Genomic DNA, 16,232 nt, shown 5'->3' on the forward strand with positions numbered 1-16,232 from the left:
TGTATAAGCCCTGGGTCCTTATTGCATGTTTATGGAAAATTGCTGGAAATCAAACTTAAAAACATTTCCACAAAATTGTCTAAAATCTCACAATAAAATACATACTTGCAGATGTAATGCAAAAAAGAAATATAAACATTTGGGAGAGGGCTGGGTTTTTCAGAGCATTTCCGTAAGAAAAAGGTTTGCTTTCTTTAAAGAAACTATGAAAGCATCCTAAGCAAAATCAAGTCATCCTGTGTCATCCTAGAAAGTTATCAAGAGTTACTCAAGACCAGGAGAGGCACTATTACAGGCATTTTTATCCTAAGTGCACTAATCAAAACACTACTAATTTGGAGGAAATAGGAACAGCTGATAGACGCTGACACTAACTATATTTCCTTTCCTTGCTGTAGTTTTCATTTTGCAAAATTGGTAATTAAGGGGAACAAAAATGACCGTACTCCAATAGAGATCACAATGTATTTGCAGCAATTGCTCCGTATTACCATCAATGTTCATTCAGAAATTTCAGAGACCTAAGTAGTCTGGGAGCTTCAGAAAAAAAACTGGAAAACCCTAACTTGCAAAAAAGCCCTAAGGGATTTAGAATTTCATCTGCTGTAAATATTACAGATTATACATATCCACATCTACGTTTCACTTTGTGGGAGATCCTCAGCAACCAATAGAAAGCTTAGTTAAAAAAAAAAAATCCTTAAAAAGAAAATAAACTATTTTACTGCATAAATAGACTTATTTTTTCTTTCTGGGACAGATGAACTAGAAATACATTACGTTTCCAAAAGCCCATTCCTTCCCTTGCCATATTTTTATTTGTTATATCACCGTTTCCCCAGTCATTTTGAACGAGTGTAGCTGTCTCCCAGAGTGCTCCAAAGGAGTGGAGTCCAACTTGCAAGAATCTGGGTCTGTGTCACTTCTGCAGCTCCAAATGCTCAGAACGAAACAAAAGGAATTGAGCCAAGCAGATTTTTCTAAATTCTACTCAGCTGTTTGCTTCATAAAGGACTGTCAGAAGACACAGGTGAATCTGCAAATGTCCTCAATTCCAGAAACATATCTCAAGGTAACTTAATTTTGAAAGTTTTTGTTTTTAAATAAATCTCAGCACTGAAAAAACACTCAGTTAGTTCAGACAACATGTATGCCTGACAGAGCAGTAATTGTGTATTTTGCCTTGCACAAGTCTTTTGAATCTGACAGCATACTACTCACATACTAGAGCCATTAAATTGTAATGAATACTGCTTTTATTAATTCTTACATTCTCTGAGCTACTTGCTTTTTGATATCTTGAAATTTGGCCATTTTAGAAAGTTTTCTGCACTTGATTGTAAGACCTCAAATGATGGAAAACTTGATAGGCTGTACTATGGGAAAGGTTTTTTTTCCTCCTTTTTTGGAAGCAATTCAATGACAAATGAGTTTTTCCAATAGAGACATCTCTGTGAATGAATAGTGCAACAACAGAATGAGTATCTTTTTGTATCATCGGCTCTATTTCTCTTAACCAAAGCGGACAGCGCGCCTACAAATTCCCAGTGGCATTGGGAAGCATTACAGAATACCAAGAGCTATTTCAAATAAAGTTTGAAACTGCTCTGCAGTTCTTAAAATACAAGCTTTTTTCAATTTCATGCAACCGTAAAAGTAAAAACAAAAATATGATCTATTTAACTCTGAAAGCTACTGTTACAGTCTATGGCTTTATAAATAGCGGCTTGATATTGGGAGTAAAATGCCTGGTTTCCCACAGTAACAGCACTGGGGGAGAACGTGCCGAACAGCCCCATATATCATCATAAGAGTTCAATATCCAAGACGTTTTCTGTTCACTGTGGCTGAATTCAGAGAATGAAAAGATAAGGTTAGCAAAACACAGCAGAGATTACTTGTCACTTTAAAGCATCTCCCTGCGTTAACTGTTTTCTGTTGTAAGCTCTGAAGTACCAACACGTTTGCCCAGACTCCGCGCTGGGAAGCAGCAGCTGAACGGCTCAGTGATAAAGTACACAATAACTCAAGTGGGTGCCAGCTACAAGTGCTCTCAAGTATTATGAATATACAAAGTCAAGTCCAGTCACTCCGAAAGCAAAGAGCTATCAGCTCATGTGGAAGAAGAGCCAAATAGAAAGAGAGTTTCATAAGGTAACATCGCTTCCTGCACAGTGTAATGGAGCTGAAAAGAGAGGGGCAAAACAATGCGGAGGGCAGAAGCAAGCTAGGACATTTTAAATCTTTGAATTAATTTTGGGAGCCAGCTCCTCTCTCCTGCCTCACTTCTTCCTGCACTGCTCGGGGGGGGGGGCTCAGTCAGTTCTATTCCCTTGATCCTAGGCATCCTTGGTATGGGAGACGGACTACAAGCGTAGAAAGGTGGAAGTCAGGGCTGCAAATCCATGCTCGCCAGTAAACCTGGGAGCAGCCATCAATCAGCAAGAATTTGTCTAACTCATTTTGGTCCCTCAAGGGTTTCCAGGCTCAAGCTTCCCAAGATTTACCTCTCTACGGTCTACCAAAAAAATGTCAATATCCCTGCATAAGCAAAACGAGAGATGAGCCAAAGACCATCTACTACCTCGAATGGACAGTCTGTTCTAGAGAAGTGTAAAAGTTAGCTGCAGCGAGCAGCGGTCCCCTAAGCTCAACAGAGAACTATGTCACATAGTCTTCCGTTGCTCCTTTCTCCCAGGCTGCCTCAGTGAAGTAAACTATACTGAAAAATTTTCACGGTGTCAAACTGGAATGAAAAGTGATTTCAAATATTATGTTACTAAGCAGTAGCACACTGTTGGAAAATAAAACATAATTTATGTCTCAGCACAGATATGGAGTCTGTTAAGCTACTCCCAGAGAGCATTTCTAGAGCACAAAGTAGAACAGAGTTATTACTGAGATGATTAGCAACTAAGTACGTTTTCTTTGCATGCTTTTTACATCTCAAAGATAATCCAATGAATATACCAGCTAAAGATTGCGGGTATTCAGCACTGCAGTATTATAATATAACAGAGAGAGAGGGTAAATACAGTCTCAAAAAACATAAGGGTATGAGCGAGATCACTTTTTGTCTACCTAATAATAAAAAATAGGATGTTTTAAAGCATTCCTAATATGTTAAGCTGTAACTTTCAGATAACTACATGCACATAGAGCAGCGCTTACATGATGCAATTTAAAATACCATATCAGAACATAAGAAATGCCATACTGGGAACCAGTGGTCCATCTAGCCCCATACTGTGTGTCCGACAGCTAACATTTAAGGAAAGCACATAACTCTGGCTGCTTTCTTCAGTCCTTTTCCTTTGAACTCCGGCAGCATGCAGAACCCCATGTCCAGCTGCAGAGACCCTGGCTATCTGCTGAAGATGACTGCCACTTGAAACATCAGAGATGGATACAAGAAGAAACTCTACAGTTCTATTCAGTTCCAATAGAGGTATTATTTTAATGTAGAATTTTAAAAAATTCAATACATTTTTCTAAACCACTGCAGGTCTACCAGAAAAGAAAACAAAACTAATTTTTGTCACTGAATCCTTTTAGACAAATGAAGTATCACGGTCTTCGTTTACTGCCCTTTTATTAGTCACTGTTTGGCTCAAAACATTCTTCAGTATTGTGGATGTAGAGGGAACTTATGCTCAGGTAATAGCATAATTTAACATCGTTGTTCAAGTTCTCTGCAGATCTTGCCAACTTTTTCCAATAAAAAAATAGAAAAAATAGGACGTATTATTCTAGTTTTTGCTGCACAGAAGGTGAACCGCAGCACAAAGAAGCAAGTCAGAAAAGAAAAATTCCTGATAAGGCTGACTGTGCATTGTAAAGAATTGGTGAAAAATTCAGGCAAATTTTGTTTCTGCTTCATGGCTTTCCACGTTTGCAAACTTAGATCTAAACACGGCACACAAGGATAAAAATAAACAAACAACTTTTTCCCTGGATAATGTTTGCCCTCCAGGACACACACTTGATGATACAGACTGTGTAGTAAAGAGAGTGGAAGCTGGAGCCAGAAGGTTATCAAAATAGTCACCTTTGTCACACATGGCAAAACGCAACATTACCTTATTAGAGTGGGTTTCAGAACCTTGCCTTTTCAAAACCTGTGAAACATTCCCTACCTTGTTGCTTTGAAAGCACAGATACCAGAAGTCATCTTAAAATGATGAATAGAAATCGTTTCCTTAATCAAGATTTTAACAATTGCACATTGCCATATCATCTACTTTGCCCTACAGACAGGAAAATTAAGATCTGAGCAGGTAACTACTGGAAAACACTGTCCGCCACAGTACCTCAATCCGGCAAAACGCTTCTACATTTGCTTTAAATTAAACCTTCAGTGATTCCACTGAGCTTTGAGTTTGAATGATTTGTTAAATCAGAGACCTGAAGTAATAAATGAGAATTCAAAAAATATGGCTTCTTAAATTCTAATCAGCATTATTTAGTTTTTCACCCTGCCAGATAGATACATTTGGGAACCAAAATTAAAACCTCCAACTGGAAGTATTTTACAAGAACCTCAGGAAAAACAAAACATCATAACTTTCTCGCACTCCCAGTGGCAGAAGAGGGCATCCATAATGAGCACAGGCAGGCCAGGCTAACACACACCAGGTTAAGTGCTAGCAGACTCCCCAGAGCCAGCAGACATCAGTATGGCTCAAGTTAAAAAAGCACTGCATTCAAAAAGGCTCCACAAAGGCTCCTGGGGCCAACCCACGGCTGAGAGAACGCTCTCCCTGACTTGTGCCTGTGCTACGCTAAGCACTGCACGCATTTAAGATGACGGTTCATTTCCAAAAGCTGTCTCATGAAGCTACCATGATCCAGGAGCACTCAAGTAGAGTCATAAAGCTTCTGACATGGGGGAAGAAAAGGCTACGGTATTTTCTGTTCTCTGAGGTAAAGAAGCTTCTTGAATTTATTGATTCATATCTGCACAAGTTTACAGGCATTTATCACTTTCTTCTCTTTCCAGATAAGAACCAAAAGAAATCCCAACTACATAACCTCAGTCTTGCTACATACAGAAAACAATACAAGATGTACAGCCCCAGCTATCACAAATCGGACTGGGAAGATTTTACCACAGATTATTAGCAATGTAATGGAGAACAAATACGCTCTCCTACATTAGACAACCAAAATGTTCACTTCCTAACAGGAAACACAGATTATTCAACTGTAAGGATAGCTAGTATTAACCAATCTTTGAAGCTTAATTTTGCAATCTAACTCTGCCAGCATGATTTTATGGTCTACAAATGCACAGTCCAATAACAATGCTTACCTTGGATACTAAAATATCATTTTGAAATGATCAATAGCTGATGTTTACTCAAGAGTTCACAGTACACTGATCCCTTGTTTTCAAGCTGAGAAGATGCAAGGGAAGCAAATAGTGCAGTTGCATGTTTATGTTCTAACATCTAGGTGTGTTTTCAGCAGTTGTAAAACAGTGTAGCTCCATGAAAATCAATCATTTGATTTCGTCTTACGATCATGGTGTCTCTGGCCTCAAAATTCTACCATAAGATTATTTTTCACTGAACATAATTTAGGAATGTAAACTAAGTATTCTCTCGCCTTAATTACAAATCGGGAGTATGCACAACTAGAAGGCAGTTTATTGTCAAGATCCCTCGCTATAAACTATTTTAATGACACTCAATTCTACCACAATGACAATTCTTGTACAGCTGCCAAAACAAACACAGTTTTATATATGTTTTCCATTCAACATCTGATTGCTTTAGATTCGTATCAATACATAACTGGCAGACTAAGTAACTATGGTGGAGAAAAAAGTATCATAAAAAGGCTGAATTGTTATGTTTTATCACAATGAATTAGAGATGTCTGTATATTTTGTTTGTATAAATACAAAGTGTTCAGAAACATGATAGAAATCATAAAAATTATAGTTTAAAATTATGCCTGCAACAATGGTTTTATTAGGAATTTTAGGGAGAACAATTTCTGTGATTGGTGAGAACTTCAGCAGTAACTTGCAAAAGAACACTTTGGACAAACTGTGAATGCTTCACTCCTAACTTTACGCACTGACTTGCACATTTAGTCCCATTCCTCATAAAGGTTTTCACCACTGTGAATCTTTATTTTTAGTTCAGCTGAAGATATATTTTTCTGAAGACAAGAAGGCTTTTTATAATAATGCATTTCAATGGAGTTGAATGATTCTAGCTACTCAGGCTTAAGTTTTGAAGTTTGAGGATATCTGTTTAAATACATAACTTAATTTAAACAGTGACTCACTCTTTAAAAATTCAATGACATCTCCTGCCTTGGTCTAAATTAAATACAATTGAAAGAAACTGAGCGCTGAAAGAAATCCTCCATCGCTATATTTAAGAGAAGGGAGAGTCACGCAACTCCAGGAGATAAACTTTTACCTTGAATATATTTATCAGTATCCAGGGATCTCTCTTTTTCCTAGAAATAACACCTTTATATTGGAAAAACAGCAGTTCCTTACCTGGAAAGAGTTCATGCAACGAAGTGAAGGTGGCAGAGAGGTGGTACTCAAACTCAGTATTAGCAGTAATTCCAAACATGTTGCTGATGGAAACGTTAAAGGATGAACTCCAATATCATTTTCCCACGCATCAGCAAGGCTGTAAATTAAAAAAAAATATATAGTGTTTTTACATTTATTCTAAAACAAACAAGCAAAACCACAATGCCTCCACTTTTTATTTTGTTTCTAGTGAAAAAAAGAGCACCCTTTCACTTCTGAAAAGAGAAGAAATCAGGAGTGATCTTGCAAATTGATGTTTATGATGCTCTCACTTGAACCTTACTAACAGTCCACACTCAATCCCTTCACTTAATATAGCCTTCTGCTTTTGAAGTATGAAAAGAATTAAGATTTCCAGAGCTAATCACATTTATCCTTTAAAACAACATTCCAAAATTGTATCTCTATAGACCGTTCCTGCTACCACATACTGAAGAACAGAAAGATTAGTTTAGCAAGATAACTCAAATCATAAGCACATTCCACTTCCTATTGTTCAGCAGACCGGTTTCTTCCTTCAGGTAAGAAGTCAGACTGATCAGTGATCCAGTTGGTTTAGTAAACTGTAGCTGAGCAGCTAGTATGCGATACTCCAAGTAAGAGGAAAGCCAATTATTCTCAGCTCAGGGAGCATCACTTTGGAAGACAATGACGTTTGCTACCCTACCATGTCCGATACTTGGAGATTTCAATACCTAATTTGGGCATCAGCTTTCATTTTTAAATTCCTCCAGCTCTCCTGGAAACATACTATTCAACTGACTGAACTGCTGCTCTTGAACTCACCAACTTGTTTTAATATCTCATCTAGAAATAGATGAATTTGTATAAGCATCTAAAAGACTAGCCATCATCCCAACATTCACCACGGTGAAAACTGAGCAAATACTCTCTTCACAGTATTTGGATGGTTCGTTCTCATTCTCTCAAGTCTACCAAACCCATTAATTCTCTGCAAAGGCCTGCTTCTTAGACATATGCTTGCATATGCATCTTTTGTGCATATTCTCCCACTACTAACTGTTCCTAGCACCTTCTTAGCTCTTCTAGAAGATGTTTCACTTAGCATAATTTTCATATCTTTCTTCAAAGACCGGGTGTATTTTCACTCTCTTAAATTGGGCTCCCGAATTTAGTTCTGCTTCAGTACACAGAAGGAAGTCCCATAACACACACAAGGTCAGAGGGGTCTCCACTTCCCCTCAGAAAAAAAAAAAATTTTTTAAAGAGTGCTTTCTCTTATTTTTTTTTCTAAATCCCCAATGAAAGACAGAATTGTATCACTTCTGAATTACCAAACATCTTTCCCATTTCCCACCGAGTAAGTGGGTCCCTGTGACATAAGGAGCCCTAAACTGTTTGGAGGGAAGGAGAAGCAGGGAGGGCTGTCTGGGCCAGGCAGCCTCCAGTATTCTTAATGACAGGGCATCATGTAAGCTCTCCACACACAGCTGATGATACCAGACCAAAGAACAGAGGCCAAAACCTGCTGCACAAAAACAGCCTTCATAATCACAGAATCACAGAATCGTTTAGGTTGGATGGGACCTCTGGAGATCATCTAGGCCAACCTCCCTGCTCAAGCAGGGTCACCTAGAGCATATTGCCCAGGATCGCATCCAGACGGGTTTTGAAAATCTCCAGGGAAGGACACTCCACTGCCTCTCTGGGCAACCTGTTCCCTCACAATGAAGAAGTTTTTCCTCAGGTTCAGATGGAACTGCCTGTGGTTCAGTTTCTGCCCGTTGCCTCTTGTCCTGTCGCTGGGCACCACGGAGAAGAGGCTGGCCTCATCCTCTCGACACTCCCCCTTCAGATACTTGTACACATTGGTGAGATCCCCTCTCAGTCTTCTCTTCTCCAGGCTGAACAGGCCCAGCTCTCGCAGCCTTTCTTCAGAGGAGAGGTGCTCCAGCCCTCTAATCATCTTGGTAGACCTCCGCTGGACTCTCTCCAGTAGCACCATCTCTCTTGTACCGGGGAGCCTAGAACTGGACACAGTACTCCAGGGGAGGCCTCCCCAGGGCTGAGCGGAGGGGCAGGATCACCTCCCTCCACCTGCTGGCAACACTCTGCCTCATGCACCCCAGGATCCCATTGGCCTTCTTGGCCACAAGGGTGCATTGCTGCCTCATGCTTAACTTGTTGTCCACCAGCACTCCCAGGTCCTTTTCGGCAGAGCTGCTTTCCAGCAGGTCAACCCCCAGCCTGTCCTGCTGCATGGGATTATTCCTCCCCAGGGGCAGGACCCTGCACTTGCCTTTGTTGAACTTCAGGAGGTTCCTCTCCGCCAAGCTCTCCAGCCTGTCCAGGTCCCTCTGAAGGGCAGCACAGCCTTCTGGTGGGTCAGCCACTCCCCCCACTTCAGTATCATCAGCAAACTTGCTGAGGGTGCACTCTGTGCCTTCCTCCAGGTCATTGAGGAATATATTGAACAAGACTGGACCCAGGACTGACCCCTGGGGGACACCACTAGCCACAGGCCTCCAACTAGACTCTGCACCACTGACCACGACCCTCTGAGCTCGGCCATCCAGCCAGTTCTCAATCCACCTCACTGTCCACTCGTCTAGCCCACACTTCCTGAGCTTACCTAGGAGGATGTGATGGGAGACAGTGTCCAAAGCCTTGCTGAAGTCCAGGGAGACAACATCCACTGCTCTCCCCTCATCTACCCAGCCAGTCATTCCATCAGAGAAGGCTATCAGATTGTTCCAGCATGATTTCCCTTTGGTGAATCCATGCTGACTGCTCCTGATCACCTTCTTGTCTTCCACATGCTTAGTGAGGACCTCCAGGAGGAGCTGTTCCATCACCTTTCCAGGGATGGAGGTGAGGCTGACAGGCCTGTAGTTCCCTGGCTCCTCCTCCTTGCCCTTTTGGAAGACTGGCGAGACATTGGCTTTCTTCCAGTCCTCAGGCACCTCTCCTGATCTCCAGGACCTTTCCAAGATAATGGAGAGTGGCCTAGCGATAACATCCGCCAGCTCCCTCAGCACTCGTGGGTGCATCCCATCGGGGCCCATGGATTTATGGATGTTAAGTTTGGACAAAAGATCTCTAACCCGATCCTCCTCCACCAAGGGAGAGTCTTCCTTTCTCCAGCCTTCCTCTCTTGTCTCCAAGGTCTGGAATTCCTCAGGACTGGCCTTAGCAGTGAAGACGGAAGCAAAGGCAGCATTCAATAACTCTGCCTTCTCTGTATCCTTTGTCACCAGGGCACCCGCCCCATTCAGCAGTGGGCCCACGTTTTCCCTAGCCTTCCTTTTGCTATTGATGTATTTGAAGAACCCCCTTCTTGTTGTCCTTGACATCCCTTGCCAGATTTAATTCCAACTGGGCCTTAGCCTTCCTTGTCGCATCCCTGCACACTCTGGCAACGTCCCTGTATTCCTCCCAAGTGGCCTGGCCCCTTTTCCACATTCCGTGTACTTCCTTCTTCTGCTGGAGTTTTGCCAGGAGTTCCTTGCTCATCCCGGCAGGTCTCCTGCCCGCTTTGCTGGACTTCTTCCTCAGAGGGGTGCACCGCTCTTGAGCCTGGAGGAGGTGACGCTTGAATATTAACCAGCTTTCTTGGACCCCTCTTCCTTCGAAGGCCCTACCCCAGGAGATTCCCCTAAGTAGGTCCCTCAAGAGGCCAAAGTCAGCTCTCCTGAAGTCCAGCGTTGCAATCCTACTCATTGCCCTGCTCCCTCCTCAGAGGATCCTGAACTCCACCATCTCATGGTCACTGCAGCCAAGGCTGCCCCCAACCTTCACATCTCCAACTAGACCTTCTTTGTTTGTTAGTACAAGGTCTAGCAGTGCACCTCTCCTCGTTGGCGTCTCCACCACCTGAGTCAAGAAATTATCATCAAGCCTCTGCAGGAACCTCTTTGACTCTTTGTGCCTAGCTGTGCTGTCTTCCCAGCAGATGTCAGGGTGGTTGAAGTCTCCCATGAGAACCAGGGCCTGTGACCGTGAGGCTACTTCCAGCTGTCGGTAGAAGGCCTCATCGATGACTTCCTCCTGGTCAGGTGGCCTGTAGTAGACCCCCACCACAGTGTCACCCATGTTACCCTGCCCTTTAATCCTTACCCATAGGCTCTCCACTTGCTCTTCATCCACCCCGAGGCAGAGCTCCATACATTCTAGCTGCTCCCTCACATAAAGAGCAACTCCACCACCTCGCCTTCCTGGCCTGTCTTTCCTAAAAAGCACATAGCCATCCATGACCGCATCCCAATCATGTGAACTATCCCACCATGTCTCTGTCACTGCAATGAGATCATGGCCCTGTGACCGCACAGAGATCTCTAACTCTTCCTGCTTATTCCCCATGCTGCGTGCATTGGTATACAGGCATTTCAGAGAGCCAGTCGAGCACGCAGGCTTCCCAGAAGAGGTGCAAGAGGATCCTCCATAGCCATGTCCCATGCTGTCTCCCCTGGTTGTATGCACCCGCTGGAGGGTGCAAGCGTGCAAGATATGCAAGATGTGACTGGAAATGACTTTTACGACGCTTATACTGACTCAGGTGGACCTGGAAAAGCTGTTTAAAAGTTGCTACACACAAAGTGTCTGGTAGAACAGGAAGGTGAGCAGTTCAGAAGACACCCTGGAGCATTTTAACTACTGAAGGGTAAAAGCCTTCAGTTAAACCCCAAATACCTCATGCATATTAAAAGGAAGCAGAAAATTTAAAGAAAATAGCTGGGTGCCTGAGGCCTAGAGAGGCCACAATGACTGGCCCAGAGATCCTGTAAATGCTCCAGGGGAGAACATCTAGCTCTAAATGATGAGTGCTGAGCAGCAAGTGACAGAGGAATCTTGCTAAATGCAATCTAGAATTGAGTTTTACACTTCCTTGTCTTTTTGTAAACTGATTTCCACATTTATAATTAGAAACTTACCTTTTCATGTCCCTTCCTAGGCCTTTGTTCTACATTTTTGATAAGCTTGTCTGGTGATACAAGCAAATTCAGGTGACGCTATCAAAATTGGGGCTTTCCATTTTTCACAGGTCAGCAAGTCTAAATAAAGCAGTGTGCAGGCACCTCCAAATACAGTAAGAGAGGCTGGAGACCGGCAGTGATGTGCTAAGCTTCTGGTGCTTGGTGAGGTGTTTCCACAGACCAACACCCTCTCTGCAACGGAACTTTTCAGGACTTCAGACAATATTCAAACTTTACTAACACTTAGAAGCAGTACCCCGACTCTGTTTTCATGTTTTGACTTGAAGATTTTTTAGAGCTTCCTCCTCACTTAAAGCCCGACTTTTACAACAGTGACACTGCCCTAGGGTCTTTTTTGTGGCTGCTAGTTTATTTGGAGGGAGGACTATTTCCATAAAGACATCTAACCTAATTATACTGTAATCCTTGTTTATTAATGGCTTAGTTATGAGTATTTCCTGAAACAATTCCAGCATATTCCTCAGAGCAAACAAATCATGTGTGTTCTAGCACTTACTAGTCCAAGAATACTCATGTTAGGAATTGGTCTTTAAATCTTGTCCTTTTGCAGCATTTAACACAAATGTTTGTGGGCAGTTAGTGTTTTATTAGACCACACACCTCTTTGTTCTTCTTCACTCCTCTTATTCACAGGAGTATGAAAACATTTTTTTCTGTAGTCTTCATTGTAAAGGAAATAAAAATATCTCTGCCTTAAAAAAACAGAATCAAAACCCCCAGTTTTAAATCTTAGTTTTATAGAGTCTGTCTTCACCCTGTATAAGGAGAGCTGTCTCACTTCCAGTACATGGGAGGGGAATGCTTGCTTCTATCTGCTAAAAGAGGTAGGTAGGTTGGGAGTGCTCCTCAGGAAGGTGATCACCCATGGAGGACAACTCAGCGCAGCAGCACAGTGCTTCCTCCTGAAACTGGCCCAAATTCCAACATTCAGAGCTGGCTGAAAGCTCCTCAGCTATATAAATAAAAAGGTATTTTGCTGATCTGGTCTTTAAAAAAAGAAGAATTCATATCGACTTTAAAGCAAAATGTGGGAAGAAGAAAGACGACTGAAAAGAAACCAGCAGGACTCCAATGTGTACGTAGCAACTTTGGATGCAGGCAGGACTTTGCATGCTCTTCCCTTGCTTCCTAATACTTTTACTCAGCAATGAATCCTCGCTTCTAAGCCGCCCATGAGAGAAAACTGAGCAGGCCAAGCCTGCTGCTTTTGCGAGGAAAGGCAAGACGATTCCCAGAGAATAGAGCTTGCTATGCCGGCTGATAGGAATACAGGGGAGATAAGAAGACTCATCAGTTGGAGGAAGACGAGAATTAGCAGAAGTGAAGGAGACAGAGCTCTACCTCCAGAAATAATTTAGGCACAGTGACCTATGTTATTCTGTGTTCTTCCTTCAGAAAACATTCAATTTTTCTACACTGCAAAGAAGCTTCGAGTTTCTGGAGTTTTTAGTCCAGCACGAGAGCATTGTGAGCCTCAGTATCAAACACAATACATCAACTCTACACAGATTCCCTAAATCATCATGAGTGAAAGACTATGTGTCTACTTCAGACCGACTTTGTGACAGATAAAAGCTCACCATTAAATATTGACCTTGACATCTTGACAGTGTTTGAAGGAGATGTGAGTCAGGTTTACAAATCAAGCGTTAAAACAATAAGATGTAATAAAACAGAATAGAATAGTCCAAGCTAGGAACAGGCTCCGAGTTAAGAAAATGGCATGTCAAAGTGGTTTTTTTCCACAGGATAGTAAGTCCACCTCTATAAACTGTCATAATTCAGTTAAGCCTGCCAGCAATCTCATCGTTAGGAATACCCTAATCACTCTGATCATTGTGTCTGTCTGTCCACCTTTCCCATTTTCTCCCGCGTTTCTTTATCCCCCTCCTCTCCTAGAATTTCCGAACCAATTAGCTGATTTCAATCAAACTTTCTTAAGATCTCATATAGGTTAGGTTTTGGGTAGTTTCATGTTCTCCCGAAAAGGGGTGTCTGAGTAGTGGCGAGAGATCCATATGGTTACCGCAGAAAAAAAGCAGCTGATGGTGATCATCGTAACTTATACTGGACACACAAGCAATGTTACCTTGAGAGAATATTAACTCACTCAGTAATACGATATTTCCTTCTAGCAACATCAGCTACTATAAGCAGAGTAAACATATTCTTCACAGGCTATTATACTTTCTAATGAGTGAGTCAGATTGAGAGACTAGGTCCTTTTACTTCAGTGCACTTATCTGCATTGAGGACGACTGGAAAAAAAAACCTCCTACGGTTTTGGGCTGGGAAGAACAGTTGGTGAAAATGAAACTGATCCGCAGGAAGGGCAAGAGTCAGAGCACTTTCCGGTGACAATTCGATCCTGAGATGCAGCCCCTACAGATTAAAGTGACACCTCAAACTCACCCTTTCTGTTCCAACTACAAGATATACGTTAGGCTCGTCCAAGAAAATACAATGAGCATAGGTAAGTTTAATGCAGTAAGAAATATAACTATGACCTTCATATAACTTTCATCCTGAGAAAGACAGGACTACATATGATGAATGCTAATCAAATTGCTTAATGTGCTTTTTGCATACATTCCAGTACTGAAAGGAAGTAATACAATACAGTGAATAGAGTGAAATTCTACTTAAGGGGGAACACATTTGGATACTGTGCTAAACGCTGGTAAGAAATAGCTACGTCATGCTAAGTGTTAAACTTTTAAAAAGGAGCATTCAGAATAAATAATAAAGATGAAAGCCTGAGACTATTTTCCCCTTTGTACTTTCCAAAGCTCTAAGGAAAGGACTGTTGGAAGGCGAAGTTTAGAGCATATCATTGTCCCATTCCCACAATCAGCCACAGAAATACAGCTAAGAAAGTAAGATTCCTGTATAATATGTGAAAGACAAAAAAGAAAAAAGAAAAAAAGAAAAAAAAGTAGGGTATTTTCAAAACTATTTAAATGATAATAAAGGAAAACCCAGGGCAATTGGAATTCTCTAGATTTAAGAATTATCAGCAAATCCTTTGTGAAATTTAACCAACTAGTTCTTAGTGCAGAGATGAGCAAAACTGGAAATAACTATTCAGATGAGACTAAAGATGAAATTGCTCAAAACCTTCAGCGAAGTAATTGATCACAGTGCTTTCCGGTAAGCACAGCTGAATGAATGCTTACTGTTCAGAGAACAGTACCTCTCCACTGCTCATTAAGGAATTGATCTATGTATGACTTGAAAGTCCTGTCCTTAAAAGCAGGGTTTAAGATACCAAAATCACGAATCATTTATTTCATAGTTAAGGCCTTGTCTCTACGTCTGAGACAAATGCAGTCACCCACCAGGTCATGGAACCCGCCCATAATGCCTTAAGTCTTCATGACAAATGCATACTCACGGCATGTCAATGAAGCAACAGAACTCTCTTACTTTCAAAGCCAGGAAAAATCATAGGCATTCTTAAACAATTTTGAGAAACTGCACTACACTTTTCACAAGGTGGCATTTCTTTCAAAAGAAGCTGAATTCTTGCCTCTTCTGCTAACGCCAAGGCCATTTATCTGTGATAACCACCCTCCACCATGAATGAGACCCCCTTCAAAACACAACTGTCTCAGCAACAGACAAAACAGCCTCCTTTTGAAGAGTGACAGGTAAGCCCTTTTTACCTTTCCAGAGCACTCCCATTACCACCTCTGATATACCATGCTACCTCTATAGATTAACCTGGGGCAAGCAAAGTAGATCAAAATCGGAAAATGAAAACGCTCGTAACTCAGAGCACTTCTCAATGTCACCATCAAGGCACTGGGTTAATTTGTCTTCAGTAGCTATGACCTAAGTAAACGCGCTGGGCATTTAGGCTCCAACCGCTGTGAAACACTTGAAGGAAATTACTGCAGGTTAGCTATGGCCTCAGTGTTTTGTTGAATCAGGGCCTTGCTGAGGAATCTAATATAAAAGCTGACAGAGGCCCAGCCCTGACTCTCAGAGTTCACTGAATGTTAAAGCAGCTCTTTCCACAAGCTACAGCTCTGATATAAATGACAGAAGACTTTATTGAACCAAAGGACAAACTTGCTAAATTAAATAACTCTTCTTAAAAATGATTTAATCTAAAAACAATTATAAATTATGGTAGATGATGTGTCTACATACTTAATATGCCAGGAGGCTAAGTTATTTATACTTTTAAAATTTAATTATCCTTGCAGTGATCTGAAAATGACATAAAAATCAATGCACACTCATTAGCTACTAAACTCCTGCCAAAATTTAAATAACATGGAACACTAAGAAGGGCAGTGCTTCCACAGCCTACACCAAATTCCTTTAGAAAAAACTTTATTTACAGAATCAAGACACTACTCACCCTCTGAAACAGCCATCTCCAGTCTTGTTCTAATGCAGTTCATTATTCAGTTTTAACAGTTGGGAGTGTCAACTGTTTTTTCAATCAGGTTCAACTAACAGACTTTCCCTGGGAGCTTAGCTAGTTGCATGGTATCCCAAATCAACAGGTATTACATCTCTCTAAAGATGTAATGAAGGGAGGAATAGAAATGTGACCCACTGGTGTCCTTGGAAGATGAAGAAGAGCAGCAGAACATACCAAGGGAAGGAGGAAGACAGATAGCTGTAAACCAGGAACCCACATGGCAAGTTGCAATTTTAGATTTAGTGCAGTGGCCAACAACAGAAGCACTGTGGACCCTAGCTCT

The 16,232-nt window shown here is 41.6% G+C and overlaps 1 protein-coding gene across 4 annotated transcripts in view; it reads right to left on the bottom strand.

Annotated features, from left to right (window-relative positions):
* Positions 1 to 16,232, bottom strand: part of UBE3D (ubiquitin protein ligase E3D) — a 94,997-nt gene that overhangs the window by 28,940 nt on the left and 49,825 nt on the right. For all 4 annotated transcript variants that reach the window (XR_011140123.1, XM_068937658.1, XM_068937660.1 and 1 more), the window contains one exon: positions 6,518 to 6,656. Coding sequence is in view for 3 of the 4 variants with exons in the window: in XM_068937658.1 (XP_068793759.1) it covers positions 6,518 to 6,656 (139 nt within the window). In the remaining variant the exon portion in view is untranslated. The remainder of the gene's footprint in view (positions 1 to 6,517; positions 6,657 to 16,232) is intronic.

This window comes from Struthio camelus, chromosome 3, assembly GCF_040807025.1.
Source record: "Struthio camelus isolate bStrCam1 chromosome 3, bStrCam1.hap1, whole genome shotgun sequence".
Lineage (NCBI taxonomy): Eukaryota > Metazoa > Chordata > Aves > Struthioniformes > Struthionidae > Struthio > Struthio camelus.